This window comes from Lipomyces japonicus, assembly GCF_038497905.1.
Source record: "Lipomyces japonicus strain CBS 7319 unplaced genomic scaffold V1514scaffold_14, whole genome shotgun sequence".
In the NCBI taxonomy this organism is placed as follows: Eukaryota; Fungi; Ascomycota; class Lipomycetes; order Lipomycetales; family Lipomycetaceae; genus Lipomyces; species Lipomyces japonicus.
Genome location: NW_027117826.1, coordinates 274549 through 290038, shown reverse-complemented (window position 1 = coordinate 290038; position 15490 = coordinate 274549). Strand labels below are relative to the sequence as shown.

Sequence of the window (15490 nt, the reverse complement as noted above, 5' to 3'; positions counted from 1 at the left end):
TTTCTGTTATTTTCTAGAATAAATGAGGTTAGTTATATATACAGAATAAAAGCAAGGTGCCTGACGTACTGTCTCCGACTTGGTGAATGGAGCGCTTGGCCGCTTCCATTTTTTTCAGACAAAATAACAATTGAAAAAATTTTGACCATATTGTTTAATTCAAGATTACGCTGCTGGTATGGCTGTGTGAACGTAATGTGAACTGAACTTGGAATGATGGAGAAGAAAGAAAGACGGGCGGGCGCGCTCAAGTAATACAAAATGGCGTTGTGCGCGTTTGCAAATCCGGCTGGAAGCATATCGTGTAAACAAACACGAGACAACGCCAAAAATTCGTAAACAATCAACATTTACTATCTACAAGTGACGTGATATGCCACTCTGGTTCTGGCAAAGAGTTAACTTGTTGAAGATTTTTTAAAGCCAAGATTTTTTGTTTTAATAGTTAAAACAAGCAAATTTACATGGAAATTAAATGAGTTTTGTTGGGACAAGTGCTTTCGTTGGACAAAATGCAATCCATACAACGTAAATAAAGCAAACTAAATGTGTAAATTGTTAGTTATATATATACTTCATTTGAATGTGTCGTATACGTTAATTGTTTTACAGCAATGAATCTACATTTTAACCTGAAAAGCCTACCCTAGCCCAATGAGCGGCGAACAAAAGTACAAACACGAGATGCACTCTTTACATATTGAACACGCGTTTTGTTTAGCGGATGAAAGAGGAGAAATTCCGACAAAAAAAAAACAAAATGGCTAATAGGGATCAAAATGGTGACCAATCAATAATTGAGTCTGATGTTCAAATATATGAAGTGTTATGGACATCCCAGATAACACAGAAATCGAAACGATGGAATGATGGTGCGATTTTCATATTGCAATGGCTTTTTGGACCTGTTCATACTGATTGACAAAGGCATTCTAAAATTTCACATTTTTAATAAACGTGCCATGTTATACGATTTAAACAAAGTTTTAGTTGTAAGAATCATGGTTAAGTCATGTTAGCAAGCTCTCGGTTTAACTTGGTATGATGATGATATATAGGACAGCTCGTTCTTAACATCGGTTTGCAATTTGCAAGTTAATCAAGAATTAAAACTGGAACGACATTTAGTCTTGATTGAACACGCGGTTCAAACGATCCGGCAAGACATTACGCCAATTATTCGTCGCAAGCGAAAATCATCAATTGAGGTATGCCTACAATTTTTTTTTGAATTTTATCCATTGATCGTATAGTTCGTTTTTGATTTTTTTTTTTTTTCTAATACTTGCAATTTGGTTTTAAAAGTCACCACTTAAATTACCGTTTACACCTTTACAGCCGAGTCGGCTAGTATCTAATTTATATCATACTTCAAATCATACAGTGTCGTCCCCATTAATAAGGCCATACGTGCCTCCCAAACCGTTACTAATACCGCACTTAAAATCTTTGAAGAACCGGACACAACAACGAATACAGCTCTCAGATGACAACGACGATGATGACGACTACGGAGGCCATGGTCGGGTTCCAGATTCGGTCTCATCACCTCCAATAAAGAAAAACAGACCATCGTTTAATCACTCTCCTCAAAAGTCTCAAGGTGACTCAATTAAGCTTGATACCGACTATTTAGCTACTTTGTCATCGCTATGTCTTGTTCAGACTCCAACAGTGGCAGTTACGCCGCTGACTCCTCCAGCATCAGTCCTCACCAAACAACCACTATCATCTTCGTCAAAACTCCAACGTCGCAAATTACTATGTCTTGGCAAACCACCGCAGCGTACGTCTAGATGAATAATTTTCATATTACATTACAATATATTCCATAATACTTAGCATAATCATTCACAAAAACCATGGTATAACAATCCAAAACTCAACTATTAACTCATTAAAAAAAATAAAAAAAAACTAAAAGAGTGATAATGTTTGACAAACGAGTGACATAGGTTAAACGAGCGACTTATAAAAAAAATTACCATTGAAATTGTAATCAAACCGAGCGTGATATAATCAAACGAAAAAACAAAAAAAAAAAACAATCATTACTTTGGCCTAAGGTTCAGACTTCGATGACTGCTGCTATGATTTAATGAAGACACATCATGCTTTCCTATACTCTTGTTAGAAACAAAAACCTTCCCAAGCCTCGATCTTTATATTTTTCATAAACTCACCATTACAGCAAACGCGAACGTTCTCTAAACCCTCGGTTTCGTATTCTTCCCTTTCTAACTGTCGTTCAAGCTCAGCGGTGCTAACCGAAGCTCTTGACCTCACAGGTGGTGGCCCCATTATTATATGATGAGCAGAGCCTGCACCATTTACACTCGCGTGCCTAGTTGGCCCTCCAAACGGCCGACTGTGGTACCGCAGAGACGGAGTGTTGAATTTAGACCGGTCATTGCTTGCATGGGCTTCATTTACCACGTTTCTTGTAACCGTAGTCGGATCGTTCGTGCGCAGAAGCAAAAACGATAACGCGCTGTACCAAACCTCATGCCGCTCATGGGTTTGGCAAGTTACTTGAAGAATCCGGCTCGGTGTAGTAATAACCAGGCTCTTATGATAAAGTCCAGGAGGGAATGGGTTGTCATCTTCAACAACTTTGACATCTTCAATCGGCGCAGACTTTGCTTTAATTTCACCACCTGCGGATGGATGACGCTCGCTCCAGTATAAAGTTCGCGTGTACGGATGCACCCAGAAATATCGCCGATGACGTGTGCCCGAAATCGATTGCCGGCCTTTCTTGCGAGTGTATTTGTACAAATCTTCGCCAATCATAGTCTGCGTAATGGCAGCAATCATTTCTGGCGTCGTGGACGTGCTCTGAGCAGCATTGTATCGCTCACGTACGGCACTGGCACTTACCGGCGCAGATATGGCAGCCGGCCTACTCTGAAAATTCGGCACCTCATTATCACTGACCGCGCGATCCTTCTCGTGGAAGTTCGCCATAATTTGTTCAGAGCCAGCAACAGATATAGCAACAGATGACTCTGTTGCACTGTCGCTAGCAAAATTCTTAGATTTGGCCTGTTCAACAAGGTCATCGTAATCATGCTTTGATAAGGCAATCAAGCCTAACGACCACGCATCCTGTTTCAATTTTTCCGCTGTCACGGAAGCGGGCGCAGTTGACGCCTGAACTTTGCTAAGCAAGTCGTCGTAGTCTGTCTGCGACGGTGTCACCAACGACAATGCTGCGGCATCCGCAGACAGAGCTTCGGCAGTATGTCCATTCCGACTAGCACTTTGTAACTCTTTAAGATCTCTCTCAGCAACTTGTGCTCGAGATTTCGCTGCATCACGTTCTTCGACCAGCAGATCATATTCACCTTTGGCAAGAGGCACAATCGCCAAAGACGCAGCAGCGGCTGTTACGGCATCCAAAGACAGCGGCTTACTTTGTTGTTCTGTAAGTTCCTGGATCTGTTGCGCTCTTTCTTGCGCCAAAGCCGCATTACTGACTAGATTTTCATATTCTTCCTTGGGCAATGTAGAAAGTGATAACGCCGAGGCAGCTTGAGAAACAGACTCCACCGTCGCTGGCTTTTCATGATCTGCAATCAAAGTATCATATTTTTCTTGAATTTCACGTAGCTGCGCAGTTGTTGCATCGCGTTCACTCACCAAACCATCATATTCGCCCTGGGATACGGCAACCAAGGATAGAGCGGCAGCACTAGAAGCAACACCTTCAGCGGTAGCATATTTTTGGGACTCCTGACTCAAAGTTGCATATTCAAACTGAACTGTAGCCAGATTCTGTTGAGCAGTGTCACGCTCTTCAACCAGCAAATCATATTCACCCTTGGCAAGAGGCACAATCGCCAAAGACGCAGCAGCGGCTGTTACGACATCCAAAGACAGCGGCTTACTTTGTTGTTCTGTAAGTTCCTGGATCTGTTGCGCTCTTTCTTGCGCCAAAGCCGCATTACTGACTAGATTTTCATATTCTTCCTTGGGCAATGTAGAAAGTGATAACGCCGAGGCAGCTTGAGAAACAGACTCCACCGTCGCTGGCTTTTCATGATCTGCAATCAAAGTATCATATTTTTCTTGAATTTCACGTAGCTGCGCAGTTGTTGCATCGCGTTCACTCACCAAACCATCATATTCGCCCTGGGATACGGCAACCAAGGATAGAGCGGCAGCACTAGAAGCAACACCTTCAGCGGTAGCATATTTTTGGGACTCCTGACTCAAAGTTGCATATTCAAACTGAACTTTAGCCAGATTCTGTTGAGCAGTGTCACGCTCTTCAACCAGCAAATCATATTCATCCTTGTCCAAAGGAACAATAGACAACGCGACCGCTGCTTGCTTTATACCATCCACATCAGCCAATCTTTCATTGGCGTGTACAAGCTTAGCATTTTCTGAAAGCAAACTATTAATTTTCGAATTCGAAACATCGCGTTCTTGTACCAAACTGTCGTATTTTACTTGATCAAGAGGAATACAAGAAGATCCAGACTTAATAAAAGGTACGCTCTTCGCTATATCTCGCGCCTTTAATAAGCTATCGTATTCATTCTTTGCCACCGTGACAAGCGACAATGCTGCAGCTCCTGCCGTGATAGCAGCAAGTGTCGGCAAGGCCTTTGACTTTTGTTCATGTTCAGTCTCTATCTCCTCAGCTCTTGCCTGTAAGCCCAAAACCTGATCCTCAGTAGCTTTGAGTTTCGACTGAAGCTCGACAATAAGAGCCTCGTTAGCTTCATTTTTTGCCCTTAAGTCTTCAATCTGAGCAGTAAGAATCTCTTGTTCAGCCACCAATGCCTGATACAACCTCTCTGTTTGCTCTGCGTTTGCAGAAGCAGACTCATATAAAGAACTCGTCTCATTTAATTTAGTAACAAGACCTTCATTCTGCTTTTCAAGTTCTTGAGACTTCACAAGAATTGTGTCATACTCAGCTTGGATATTATCTGCTTTGACCTTTAGATCTCCATATTGTAAGTTTGAGTCTAAAAGCTTAGTTTGTAGTTCCTTGATCAAAACATCATCTTCGGCAATTTTAGTTTGAGCTGTAGCGCGCTCAGCAAGAAGGGCGGAATGAGCCAGTTTGGACAATGGTACAAATGACAGTAATGTCGCATCAGCCGTCAATGTCTCCTCTGTAACATCTCGGGGTTTGTTTGCCAATTCAGTAAATTTGAGTTGTATGTCGTGCAAATCGGTCTTAACCAGTTCATGCTCCTTAATTAAACCGTCATATTCAGCATTGGGCAAAGCTTTCATTGACATTTTTTCTGCATCTTCTAAAACGGTCGACGGAGTAACTATTCTTGGAGCATGCAATAATTCCTGAAGTTGTTGCTCCGTTTGTTGAAATTTAGCAGTGGCAGAATTAAAATCAGATAATGCTTCAGCAGCATTTGTCTCAGCAATCTTTTGAGAGTCCAATATGGCATCATATTCGCTCTTTTCAATTGCAACCATAGAAAGCGTGGTTGCACCAGCAACGAGTGATGCGACCGTAAAACTCTTCTCAACAGGTACTTCCTTGACAATCTCAACAGTCTTCGGTTCCCATGGATCAGTCATCACTCCAATGTCATTGTGTAGCTTCACTTGAGTTTTGGTAGGAGTTTTTGTAATCGGGCTCGAAGCCAACTCATTAAACAATGGCTGAGGGGTATTGAAGTTTCCACTATCACGCTTTGCCGAAGCCTTGCGGAGCTTTGATCTAAACAAGTTAGATCCCATAACCTCATCATCATCATCTGTTACGTAATGTGACTTTGTCGGACTTCGATTATCTGATTCTGTTTCTGTAGCAACGTCTTCGGCATCATAATATTCAGAAACAGACTCTACACCTGTACGGTAAGCATCAGTTTCTGTTTTATCAGATCCATAATCGTCATCAGTGGGTTGGTCATTCGCAGTCTCAAACCCTTCAGTTTCGGAAACTGACGGTTCATTCACCAATAAAGATCTTTCGCCTACAGACGGTCCGTTAAACGTTTCCCAGTCAACATCTTCTTGCTCTGCATCATTAGAGACCTTGTATTGCGATCGACGTCCACTAGTGCCTAAAAGAGATGTGACGCTGCGTCTAACGTTCTGAGAAATCCTGGAGCTAGCTCGTTTGCTTGTTGACTTGTTTTTTAGGCTTTCAAGCTCGTCTTGTGCATCCGAAAGAAGTTTTCGCAATTCCATTTTCTCTGTCTTTTCTCTGTGAACTGTGTTTCTCAAATTTCCAATCATTCTGTGCGCATGATTAAGAGACGCTTTAAGGGTTTCTCCTTCAAGACTAGCATGATGAGCAGGAGTTTGTTTTACTGGGGACATTGGAGGAGAACGCTCGGGAGTATGTGGTTCAGATGCAACATCCTCGTGGTCATTTCCGGAAGAATTATTATCATTTAATTTATGGAAATCAAAAATACCTGAAAGAGGTCGAGAAGACAGTTCATTTTTGAGTGAGTCAACAGATTGTTGCAACTTATTGTTTTCGGTTTGTAGTGCTTCAGTAGTCTGTTCAAGGTGTAATAAATCGCTGTCATATTTTTGACGAAGTGATTCCAACTCTGCATTATGGTCTTCATCGCGTTGATTTAGTTGTTCAACAATGTCTAATTGAGCAGTATAAAGTTGCAAAGTTTTATTGTTCTCGTGATTGATCATAGACAATCGGTCGGAAGTACTGGAAGCCTCTGATTGCAATTCCTGGATTTTTAGTTCCAGATTCCAGTTTTCTTCTTTATATCGCTCTGTAGAAATTTTTTTCGTAAGCATTGAATCAAGAAAGTGCAACAAATACTATACCTTCAGATTCATCCAACTGCTTTACTCTTGTTTCCAGGTTCTCAACAGTGGACTCCAAGCGCTGTCGTTGAGCATCAAATTCTTTAAGCTTTTCATCCCGTTCAGTTATTGCAAGTTGTAATTTTCTGCACTCCACAAGCAATCCTTGCGAGATGTCTGTAGCGAATTGCAGGTTTTGCTGTCTCGGTGCTGCATTTTTTTGCTTGCGAGAAATTCCTTGTTTCAAAAGACCGGACTCAGGATGGTTCTCCTTAAATTTTTTTTAAAAAAAAATCAGCAAACGTTTATTCTTATGGATAAATCATTGCAAACCTTTCCAGAGACAACACGCCCACGTCCATTAAGTAATCGCTGGTTGTCCAGAGTCACGTCATTGACCTGATCTTCAAACTGAGCCAGCCTATTGACCAAATCATTATCGCGAGTATCATTTGCAGAATCCAAAGCCGGATTCGATGACTTTTAATTCGAGAATTGGTTAATTAAACAAACCCGAACATAACATGAGTACGGAGCCACAAAATGCCGCGGCTGCGTTTGAAAACGTACCTTGTTCGCCATTGCTCAATTCTATAAATCTTGCCAGGATTTTAGTTGAAATAAGCGGCTACAAGTCTAAAGTTTATGAATGGTTGACAAACAAGTCTTATTCGTTAGAATGCCGAATTGATTGGATTTTAATGTGTCTCTTTGGCCCAAGAGTTTTTTTGTTTACGTTTTGGACGGTGATCGCAACGACGTCTAAGCGCGTAAACCCCAACCCTAGTACAATACGAGTTAAACCGCCAGCGTGAAATTAGCGAAATCTATCATGATTTAATAACACTGCCCAGTACGTATTTAATTTTTTGCAGTACAAGAATCTATTTAATATCACGTTTTTACATTTAAAAAAACAACTTTTTATGTCAATAAGATTTATTTGAAAGTTGTAATTGTAATATTTAATGCAAACGTTAAAGTGAGTTTGGCGTATTTAAAGTTTAATTTGGCAACGTCAGTTTTAAGAAATTTTTTTTTGCCTCCCATTGTTAAAAAGGTTTTTTTTCTTTGTTCATTATAATATATTTATTATACACACGTCCCGCAGTATTTGCGACCATTGAACAAACACGATTGACCTTTCGTTGGTTCTTCTTTCGTGTTTCTAAGGCGAGAACCAACTGTGTATATGTAAGTCTTGCAAGGTCTTTGACGTTGGCGGTTGTGGGTTATATACTAATAAACGGGCGTTTTTTAGTAGTGCATACTAATTTTTTGTCATGGCTTCTTCGTCTAATCCCAACCCATTCTCTACTTCGATAAATTATGCTACTGAGCCCACCAAGGGTGAAAAAAGCAATGAATCGTTAGAACTTTCAAAATCTGCTGCAGTTTCTGCCTCTTCTGAGAGCGAGGATCCACAGTTTGAAGAACCGGCCGAACCTAGCAAGTTGCTCAAGCCGTTTCAATTTATTCTAACCTGGAGATTTTGGGTTATTTTGATTCTTGGACAGTTGTTGTCGTTGTCTATTGTTGCAACAAACACGTTTACTACGTTTTTGGTTGATGACAATGTCAACTTTTCTGCGTTTCAGAGTTTCTTTAATTATGCGCTTTTGAACGTGGTGTTTACGACATATACCATATATCGATATGGCTTCAAAAAATTTGGCAAACTTTTATTTTTTGATGGCTGGAAGTTTTTTCTTTTGGCTTTTGCCGATGTGGAAGGAGTAAGTTTTTTTTTTTTTCAAACCTCGGTGAAGACATGCGTGCTGACTTGGGTTTTAGAACTACTTTGTTGTCAAAGCCTATCAATACACCAATTTACTTAGTGCCGAACTTCTTGACAATTGGGCCATCGGCGTTGTTGTGATTCTATCATTTTTGTTTTTAAAGGTGCGCTATCACTGGACGCAGGTCATTGGAATCATCATCTGCATCGCTGGCATGGTTCTCGTCGTTATTGGTGATCTTCTTACGTAAGTAAATTATTTTTATTTTTTTTTGTGCATTTCAATTTTCTAATTTGCATAGCGACAAGAACTATCAAGCAGTTGACATGGTCAAGGGAGACCTCTTTGTACTGCTTGGTGCGACGTGCTACGGTATCACAAACACGTTTGAGGAATTTCTTGTTTCGAAGCGCCCAATTTACGAAGTTCTTGGTCAGATGGGATTTTGGGGTACAATCATCAATGGCGTGCAAGTTGCCATCTTTGAGCGCTCATCGGTTAGAGATGCCGACTGGAGTCGCGAAATGGCAGGATGGTTCGTGGGGTACACGATTTGTTTGTTCTTCCTTTATTGCACGGCTCCAATCTTGTTTCGCATGTCGTCAGCTGCCTTCTATAACCTATCCCTGTTGACCTCGGATTTCTGGGGTTTAATCATTGGAATTAAGGTCTTTGGATATTACGTGTTTTGGCTATACCCTGTCGGTTTTGTGTTCACTGTCGGGGGCATGGTTTTCTATAACTGCAATATTCGATCCTTGAAAGGTGAAGCTATAAAGCCATGGCTTGGTGAGAACCAGGAAGGCGGTGTTGTCGGTGTTGGAACTGCAAAAACGAAAGAAGCCCCAATCGTGCAAACCGAAGAGTATCAAGTTTAGAGAATGGGTTGGAATAAAGGAAAATAAATCCAACCTTTTTTTTTTTGTTTTAATAAAAAAGAAAAATACAAAATTGTATTATTTGCCGATATTTTGTAAATATTTATTCCATTCAGTAATAGCCGATCCAGACTTTGCATTAATCTGTTTATATTTTGGTCTTGTGTAGTCTGGTGGCTCATCTGGAAGCTCTTCTTCCAAAGCAAGTCCTTGTAATATCAAGTAATGCCATTGCAAAGCTGGATTGGGGAAATTTTCCGGTAAATACCCCTTTTTCAATCGAAGTTCTTTAATAACTTTCCGTGCCAGATCAGTAAATTCATCTGGAACTGTAAAGGAAAAAAAAAAAAAAAAAAAAATTAGTCATTCGTTTCATTAAAGCTCAAAGTAAAAACGCTCATACCATTAGGAGCACTTTCTATCGGAGGATCTCGAATATCGTTTGCGTATGGCAGTCGAATGAGATATATCCCTGAAGGTGACTTCTGTAAAAATTTTCCATCCATTTCCTCTTTTTCTTCATTAGCGGCAACAAGCGCTGCCAACATGGGCGGACTTCTGACAGAAGACACAACCCAAGCAATGCCATATTTTTTTTTTTTAAGTAACGATTGGTGCAACGCTGCAAACGTGCGAACAGATCCTACTACATCTTCATCGGTCGGATACAAAAAATAAGAAGATCGAGTATTGTAATGCATAGGCAGTTCATCTATAGACCTAAACGCAAGAATTCGTATCACTGGTTTTTCAACTTCTCGAATTCGTACTAGTTCTTCATCACTAAAAGGTAGAATCTCTCCGCCAAACTTGTATCCACGCTTAATCGAACTCTTTTTAATAAAAGGACCCGGTGCAGATCCACTTGTTAAACGTTGTGTTTGCTCAATTTTTGCAGATTTACTCAATTTTTTTGCACCAGCAGATTTGTCATTAAATTCAGAGACCTATAAAAACGTGTGACATGTCAAAAAATTTGGCAACTTTTTAAACGATTTTAAAAAAAATGATTTACTTCTCTATAATGTCTTTTGCCGCGAGCAATCGCCGGCGCATCACCCCCCATGTAAACAAACTTCGAATTTGCAATCTCCAATCGCTTATAAAGAACATAAGCCTTGACACTTATTGCAAAATTAGGCGCCAATTCTAGTGGAACTGTAAAAATGGCATGTTGTGGGGTTTGACGAGCTCTGATCTGCTTATAAAGCTCAACACTTTTCGTAGTCAAAATTGGAATCATGTTAATTTCTTCTAAGGAGGCATTCGGGAAAATATTTGTGTAAATAATATCTGCATAGTACTTTGAAATATCGAAAGCATGCCTAGGTGTTGAAAAAAAGAACGGCTCTATTCGAATGCCTAATTCTAATAAATCACGCACTCTCGTACGGGCTGCTCTCTTTATATCTGCATTTTCAGGATTCGGATCATCATTACTAGTAAGTAAAAAGATCCGTCGAAACATGTATGCCGAAGTGGTCGTCATGAACTGTTGGCCCGCACAGAAAAAAACAGTTGCCATTGAGGTGGACTCATGAGACGGCTTCAATTGTCTTTCAAACTCCTCTGCATCTTCTAACATGTTTTTAATCTTTCTGATCTCTGTTACATGCGGCCTGCCGATTCTCATGATCATGTGACAGCCGTCGTAGACGGAATCGGTGGTCTCTTGAGTGCCATAGAGCAGTACGCCCACAGCATCGTTTGGTTGTGAAATTATCCGCTGCTGTAACATTCTGTACGTAGCCTCGAGTGAAATTCTCGCAATACATGTTTCTTCGCCGTCAGATGATTGAAATTTCTGCAATGTCACGGGAGAGACTTCAATGCAGAATAGGATCGCGTCCTTTTCGTTTCTGTAATCCTTTAATTAAGCAATTAGAGTTTATCATACCTTATGCAAAACTAAGATAACTTACAAACGTATCAACTACATCGTCATATTCTGGATCAGCCATTGTGTTTTCTCCAATTACTCAAGGCCGTTCTGCCGTATAACAATAACTGGTATATACGACTGTAAAAGGGCCGGGTAAGTTTAATTAAGCCCTTCCAAGTTCCAGCAGTTACGTCATCCAGAATGGTCAAAGCCAACACAATGCGAACGACCACTGCACGAACGTGGCCGCAACCCATGCTATATAGAATCGGGATCTTCAATTTACGTTGCGGTTAAAATTTATAGGAAGAGACAACATGGCAATCATAAATTCGCATGGATTTCGAACGGGTCGGTGGACGCGAAGAAAGCTGGAAAGAAGAGGTTGCAGATCGACCTTGTGATCGGTAATGATGGGACTCCGGACTTTATCGAGATCATTAAGAGCATCTGGGTTTTGATGAATAGTGAGGCAGCAGACACTTACAATTGGCACTCTTGGCTCCACAGGTCCAAATACTGCTTGAGCCAGACACCTTTTGTCCGATGTTACAGACGTGACGATGACCGAGGAGATCGAGGCCCAGGATAGTAATCGGGTCACAGTTGAGCAATTGACCGATTTTACTAGGTAATATCTGCCAGCAATTAGTAATTCTTTAGCTAGGTATATCTTGGACTTTGACGAGGAGTTTGATGATGGCCTCACATACTTGTTAGACGAAAGCGTTGACCTTGACGACATTGTCGCCACACATTTCAAAACGGTCAAGCATAGTCTTACCTCGTACGTGAAAGTGACGTTTAATACAAAACAAGTTGAAAGTGCGTATAACAATTAACTAAAAACTACAAAAAACAAATTTTAGAAATTCTCATTAAGGCCATCATCAAGGACGAATCGGTGCTGCCGTCAACTCCATTGGCGAAACAAGTGAACGTGAGCGACGAAGTGGCCTGTAATTATACCCCTGGGCTGCATCGTGAGTTGTCTATTGTGCGTGATGTTGAGACTGAACCCGTCGCGTCCCATACCAGAAGTTCCCTGCCAACGCTTTGCGGCGTCGCATGTCTAGGACGCATCGGCTTAAAGTCGAGCGCAGTTCCAATGGACGGAAGCGAGCGTCTTCTTGGTTTGTCAGATCAGAAATTTTTTGACGTCATTTGTGTGATATCACCCGGTCAAAGTATAGGCAGGGTATAACCAGTCGGTCGCTCACCTCAATGACACGACGAATGAACGAGAAGACGAGGTTGACTGCATAATCAAGGGTCATGACGTTTTTCATGACGTTTTTGATGTGTTTGGAGGCGGAGTCAGCTGATTGGCCGGGTTATGAGCACATGCTCTTATCTGAATATAGAAGCTTGGTCAAACACAGATACCGTCTTCAAAGCCGCGCTCGACTTTAAGCCGATGCGTCCTAGACATGCGACGCCGCAAAGCGTTGGCAGGGAACTTCTGGTATGGGACGCGACGTGATCGGTTGGTAAACCAATGTATGTCTGCCTACAAAAAAAAGGTTCTAATTTGTTGCATTATCGCAAACAATTGATAAGGAGTTCATGAATTAAGAAACGTCTATCTGCACAATTTTTTTTTGCTATCCACCCAGTATTACTGGTTACTGCCAGAGGAACATGGCTTTTGTGCGTTTGAAACCTAGGTGATAGAGTGGACGTTTTTGCTGCATCCGGCCAAAAGTTGACACCGAATGACTGTTTTAGATACGGTCTTGAATAAAATCTTACTTTGCTGAGTGACTTCGTCATGAAGTTACAAACCTAACTTAACCTGGGTAGAAGGTTCTTGCAAAAAGTATGGGTCTCTAGTTTGTAACAAAAAATGATATTTAAATTGATGAAATTTGACTCTAAATGATGATTTCGTAATTATCTAAGAAAGTTACATGTTTTCGAGTTTACAAAAATTTCACAGGTTTTAGTGCTAACGCGATTGTAGAATATAAATTTTATATTGCAATCCCTAGAGGCTGTTCACCATGGAGGCCTATTGTGGTTATGGGCACGATCTCGCAAGAAAACTATTCCTCCACATGACTTTTCAAGGTTTTAGCTTATGTTTTAATTTCATGTTGATGCTGATGTAAAAATACTCTAAAGGTTGGCCATATAAGAACTATTTTAAAAAGAAAAATTCTTTCGTAGTTTTGGTGACTTGATGAACTGCGAAGTAAATGCAAATTTATGATGTATTCAGTATCCAGTTATACATATATATATACAAGCTCTCATAAAGAATCAGATTTTGCTTGCTTCAACTTTTGTTCGAATTTTGCAAATTCTTGCAACGAAATTTCTTCCTCTGGGTCAAGAACTTGTTCAATGCCGGTGACGCCGTCGACGTAATGCATTAGCATGGCCTCGATACCGTTCTTCAGGGTTACTGACGAACTATCACAAGTGCGACAAGCGCCTCGTAGTTTTAACTGCACCACGCCTTCTTCAGTCAGGCCCTTGTACTCAACATCGCCGCCGTCTTCCTGAATCGCGGGTCGAATGCGGGTATCGATTAATTCCTTGATCATGCTTACAATCTCGGAATCATCTTCCTGTGGCATCGTATCTTCATTAATTTGCGTGTCTTCGAGCAAGATCTTTGCACCGGTGCTGAGAAATTCGGTCAGCAACGAAAATACTTCAGGCTTGAGCACGGCCCATGGAACGTCGGATTGTTTTTCGACAGTGATAAAATCGGGACCAAACATGACCGATCGCACGCCATCAACCGTGAATAACTTGCGAGCCAATGGTGAGGAATGAGCTTCCCTGCCGTTGATAAATTCGACCGTGCGAGCGTTTTCCGGAAGAATGCGAGTCGACGGCATGAACTTGAGCGCGTCGTCGTTCGGAGTCGTGGCGGTTTGAATAAACAATGACCTTGATTGCATAATCTTGCCAGTTGACAATGGCAACCATGACCTGTTTATGGATGCGCCTTGCCGCTTAAGGTCATGACCGATGATGCTGGAAATGGTGAAGGTAGCGGGTGTTGATGACAAATAGCGAGTGCCGTTGTGAGAGCGTAATGCTCGTCGAGAGGCCGCACGCAGCAACTGGGCAGCAATACATGAAGAGGTCATAATGATCTATTACAACTTTTAGTAAAGCCACGTAGTTTAGAAACAAAGCAGTGGCAACTTGTGAAAGGAATTGGTCGTGATGTAATTGATCGTTTCGCCACTGGTAAAACGTGTAATATGTATCTTGACCGGGTAACTAATATACAAGTTTATAGTAATTTAATTGTGCTTACTAATAAATTACGTGTTGCTGCTTGAGCTGGAGCTGCTGTTGGAAGGCGATGAGGGCCGGTCTTCATCAGAATCGCTGCCTAGATCATCGTCAAAGAAGGCAGCAACTTTTGGTATTCTTTGCTGAGATAACGGCGCAGACAAAAAGTGTTGCTTGTCGTTGTTGGCGTGGTCGTCGTGGTCGTCGAGATCGAGATCGATATCACTTTCGTCCTCATCGCGATATGAATAAGATTCGCCGACGATGCGTTTGAGATCTTCAATCATTTGCTCACTTTGTTCCAAGAATTCGGTATCGTCAAACTTAATCTTGGATGCCGGATCCTCAGTGTTGATCAAAGCCAGCAGTCTTTGCTTCTTTTGTTCGGCTTCTTGCTTGATTCGCTGCGGCGCGGTCTCCAGGAATGTTGCCAAGCTGAGAAAAACCAACTGTCAGAATATAAAAAAAATAAAAAAAAACCGCGGCTGAACACGTACTGTTGTGCCTGTCGAATGCTGCGCATGCGCCGTCCGTCCAGGTTTCTGAAACTGTCATTTGCATCATCGGCGTTAGCATTGCCACGCTTCCTTCGGGCCGCCATTCTGCCACCCTGGGCTCGAAGCTGAGAACCGAAGCCACCCTTGCCACCAAGTATGAGCGGAGTGATTTGTAACGTGACAAAATCGGGTGAACCGGACGACGACAGAAGGTCTGACAATACCGTTGCCGTGGTCGACAGCAGCGGCCGGCCAGACGTGAGAGTAACGGTAGTTGCACGAGCCAGCGCCGGTGGCAGCCGATCATACACGCTGGCCCAAACATGTGCAACCGCACAATCTGCCGAAAGACGCAGGTTAAGCGGTAATCCACCCAGCGGATCCGTAACCAAGACGTTGATCATTGCTTAGCAGTTGCAGTTGAGCATATATGGTAGGGCATAACACTTGTACTGTTAGAGCGATATCAAT

The 15490-nt window shown here is 41.7% G+C and overlaps 6 protein-coding genes across 6 annotated transcripts; 2 read left to right on the top strand and 4 right to left on the bottom strand.

Moving 5' to 3' along the window:
* Window positions 1–760: 760 nt before the first annotated feature.
* On the top strand, window positions 761–1800 carry V1514DRAFT_319486 (uncharacterized protein; the record flags this gene model as incomplete). The annotated part of the gene is made up of 4 exons (XM_066925943.1): window positions 761–872; window positions 928–992; window positions 1059–1208; window positions 1306–1800. The coding sequence occupies 4 exons, from the start codon at window positions 761–763 to the stop codon at window positions 1798–1800; spliced, it is 822 nt and encodes a 273-aa protein (XP_066784047.1).
* A 251-nt stretch (window positions 1801–2051) lies between these two features.
* On the bottom strand, window positions 2052–7350 carry V1514DRAFT_319485 (uncharacterized protein; the record flags this gene model as incomplete). Its single annotated transcript, XM_066925942.1, has 5 exons — window positions 2052–2119; window positions 2184–6734; window positions 6790–7039; window positions 7102–7248; window positions 7339–7350. The coding sequence occupies 5 exons, from the start codon at window positions 7348–7350 to the stop codon at window positions 2052–2054; spliced, it is 5028 nt and encodes a 1675-aa protein (XP_066784046.1).
* Window positions 7351–7855: 505 nt separating this feature from the next.
* On the top strand, window positions 7856–9508 carry V1514DRAFT_329343 (uncharacterized protein). Its single transcript, XM_066927331.1, has 4 exons — window positions 7856–7962; window positions 8030–8504; window positions 8563–8753; window positions 8809–9508. The coding sequence occupies exons 2-4, from the start codon at window positions 8052–8054 to the stop codon at window positions 9383–9385; spliced, it is 1221 nt and encodes a 406-aa protein (XP_066784045.1). The 5' UTR covers window positions 7856–7962; window positions 8030–8051; the 3' UTR covers window positions 9386–9508.
* Window positions 9509–9522: 14 nt separating this feature from the next.
* On the bottom strand, window positions 9523–11414 carry V1514DRAFT_39265 (SPOC like C-terminal domain-containing protein). The gene is made up of 4 exons (XM_066930001.1): window positions 11308–11414; window positions 10401–11252; window positions 9792–10332; window positions 9523–9716 (listed from the first exon to the last, which is right to left on the bottom strand). Exons 1-4 carry the CDS (start codon window positions 11344–11346, stop codon window positions 9661–9663), a joined length of 1488 nt encoding a protein of 495 aa, XP_066784044.1. The 5' UTR covers window positions 11347–11414; the 3' UTR covers window positions 9523–9660.
* Window positions 11415–13214: 1800 nt separating this feature from the next.
* Window positions 13215–14449, bottom strand: V1514DRAFT_329333 (scaffold protein Nfu/NifU N terminal-domain-containing protein). The gene has a single exon (XM_066927330.1). It carries the CDS (start codon window positions 14369–14371, stop codon window positions 13520–13522), a length of 852 nt encoding a protein of 283 aa, XP_066784043.1. The 5' UTR covers window positions 14372–14449; the 3' UTR covers window positions 13215–13519.
* On the bottom strand, window positions 14450–15477 carry V1514DRAFT_329331 (telomere stability and silencing-domain-containing protein). The gene is made up of 2 exons (XM_066927329.1): window positions 15020–15477; window positions 14450–14957 (listed from the first exon to the last, which is right to left on the bottom strand). Exons 1-2 carry the CDS (start codon window positions 15421–15423, stop codon window positions 14552–14554), a joined length of 810 nt encoding a protein of 269 aa, XP_066784042.1. The 5' UTR covers window positions 15424–15477; the 3' UTR covers window positions 14450–14551.
* Between the last annotated feature and the right edge of the window lie 13 nt (window positions 15478–15490).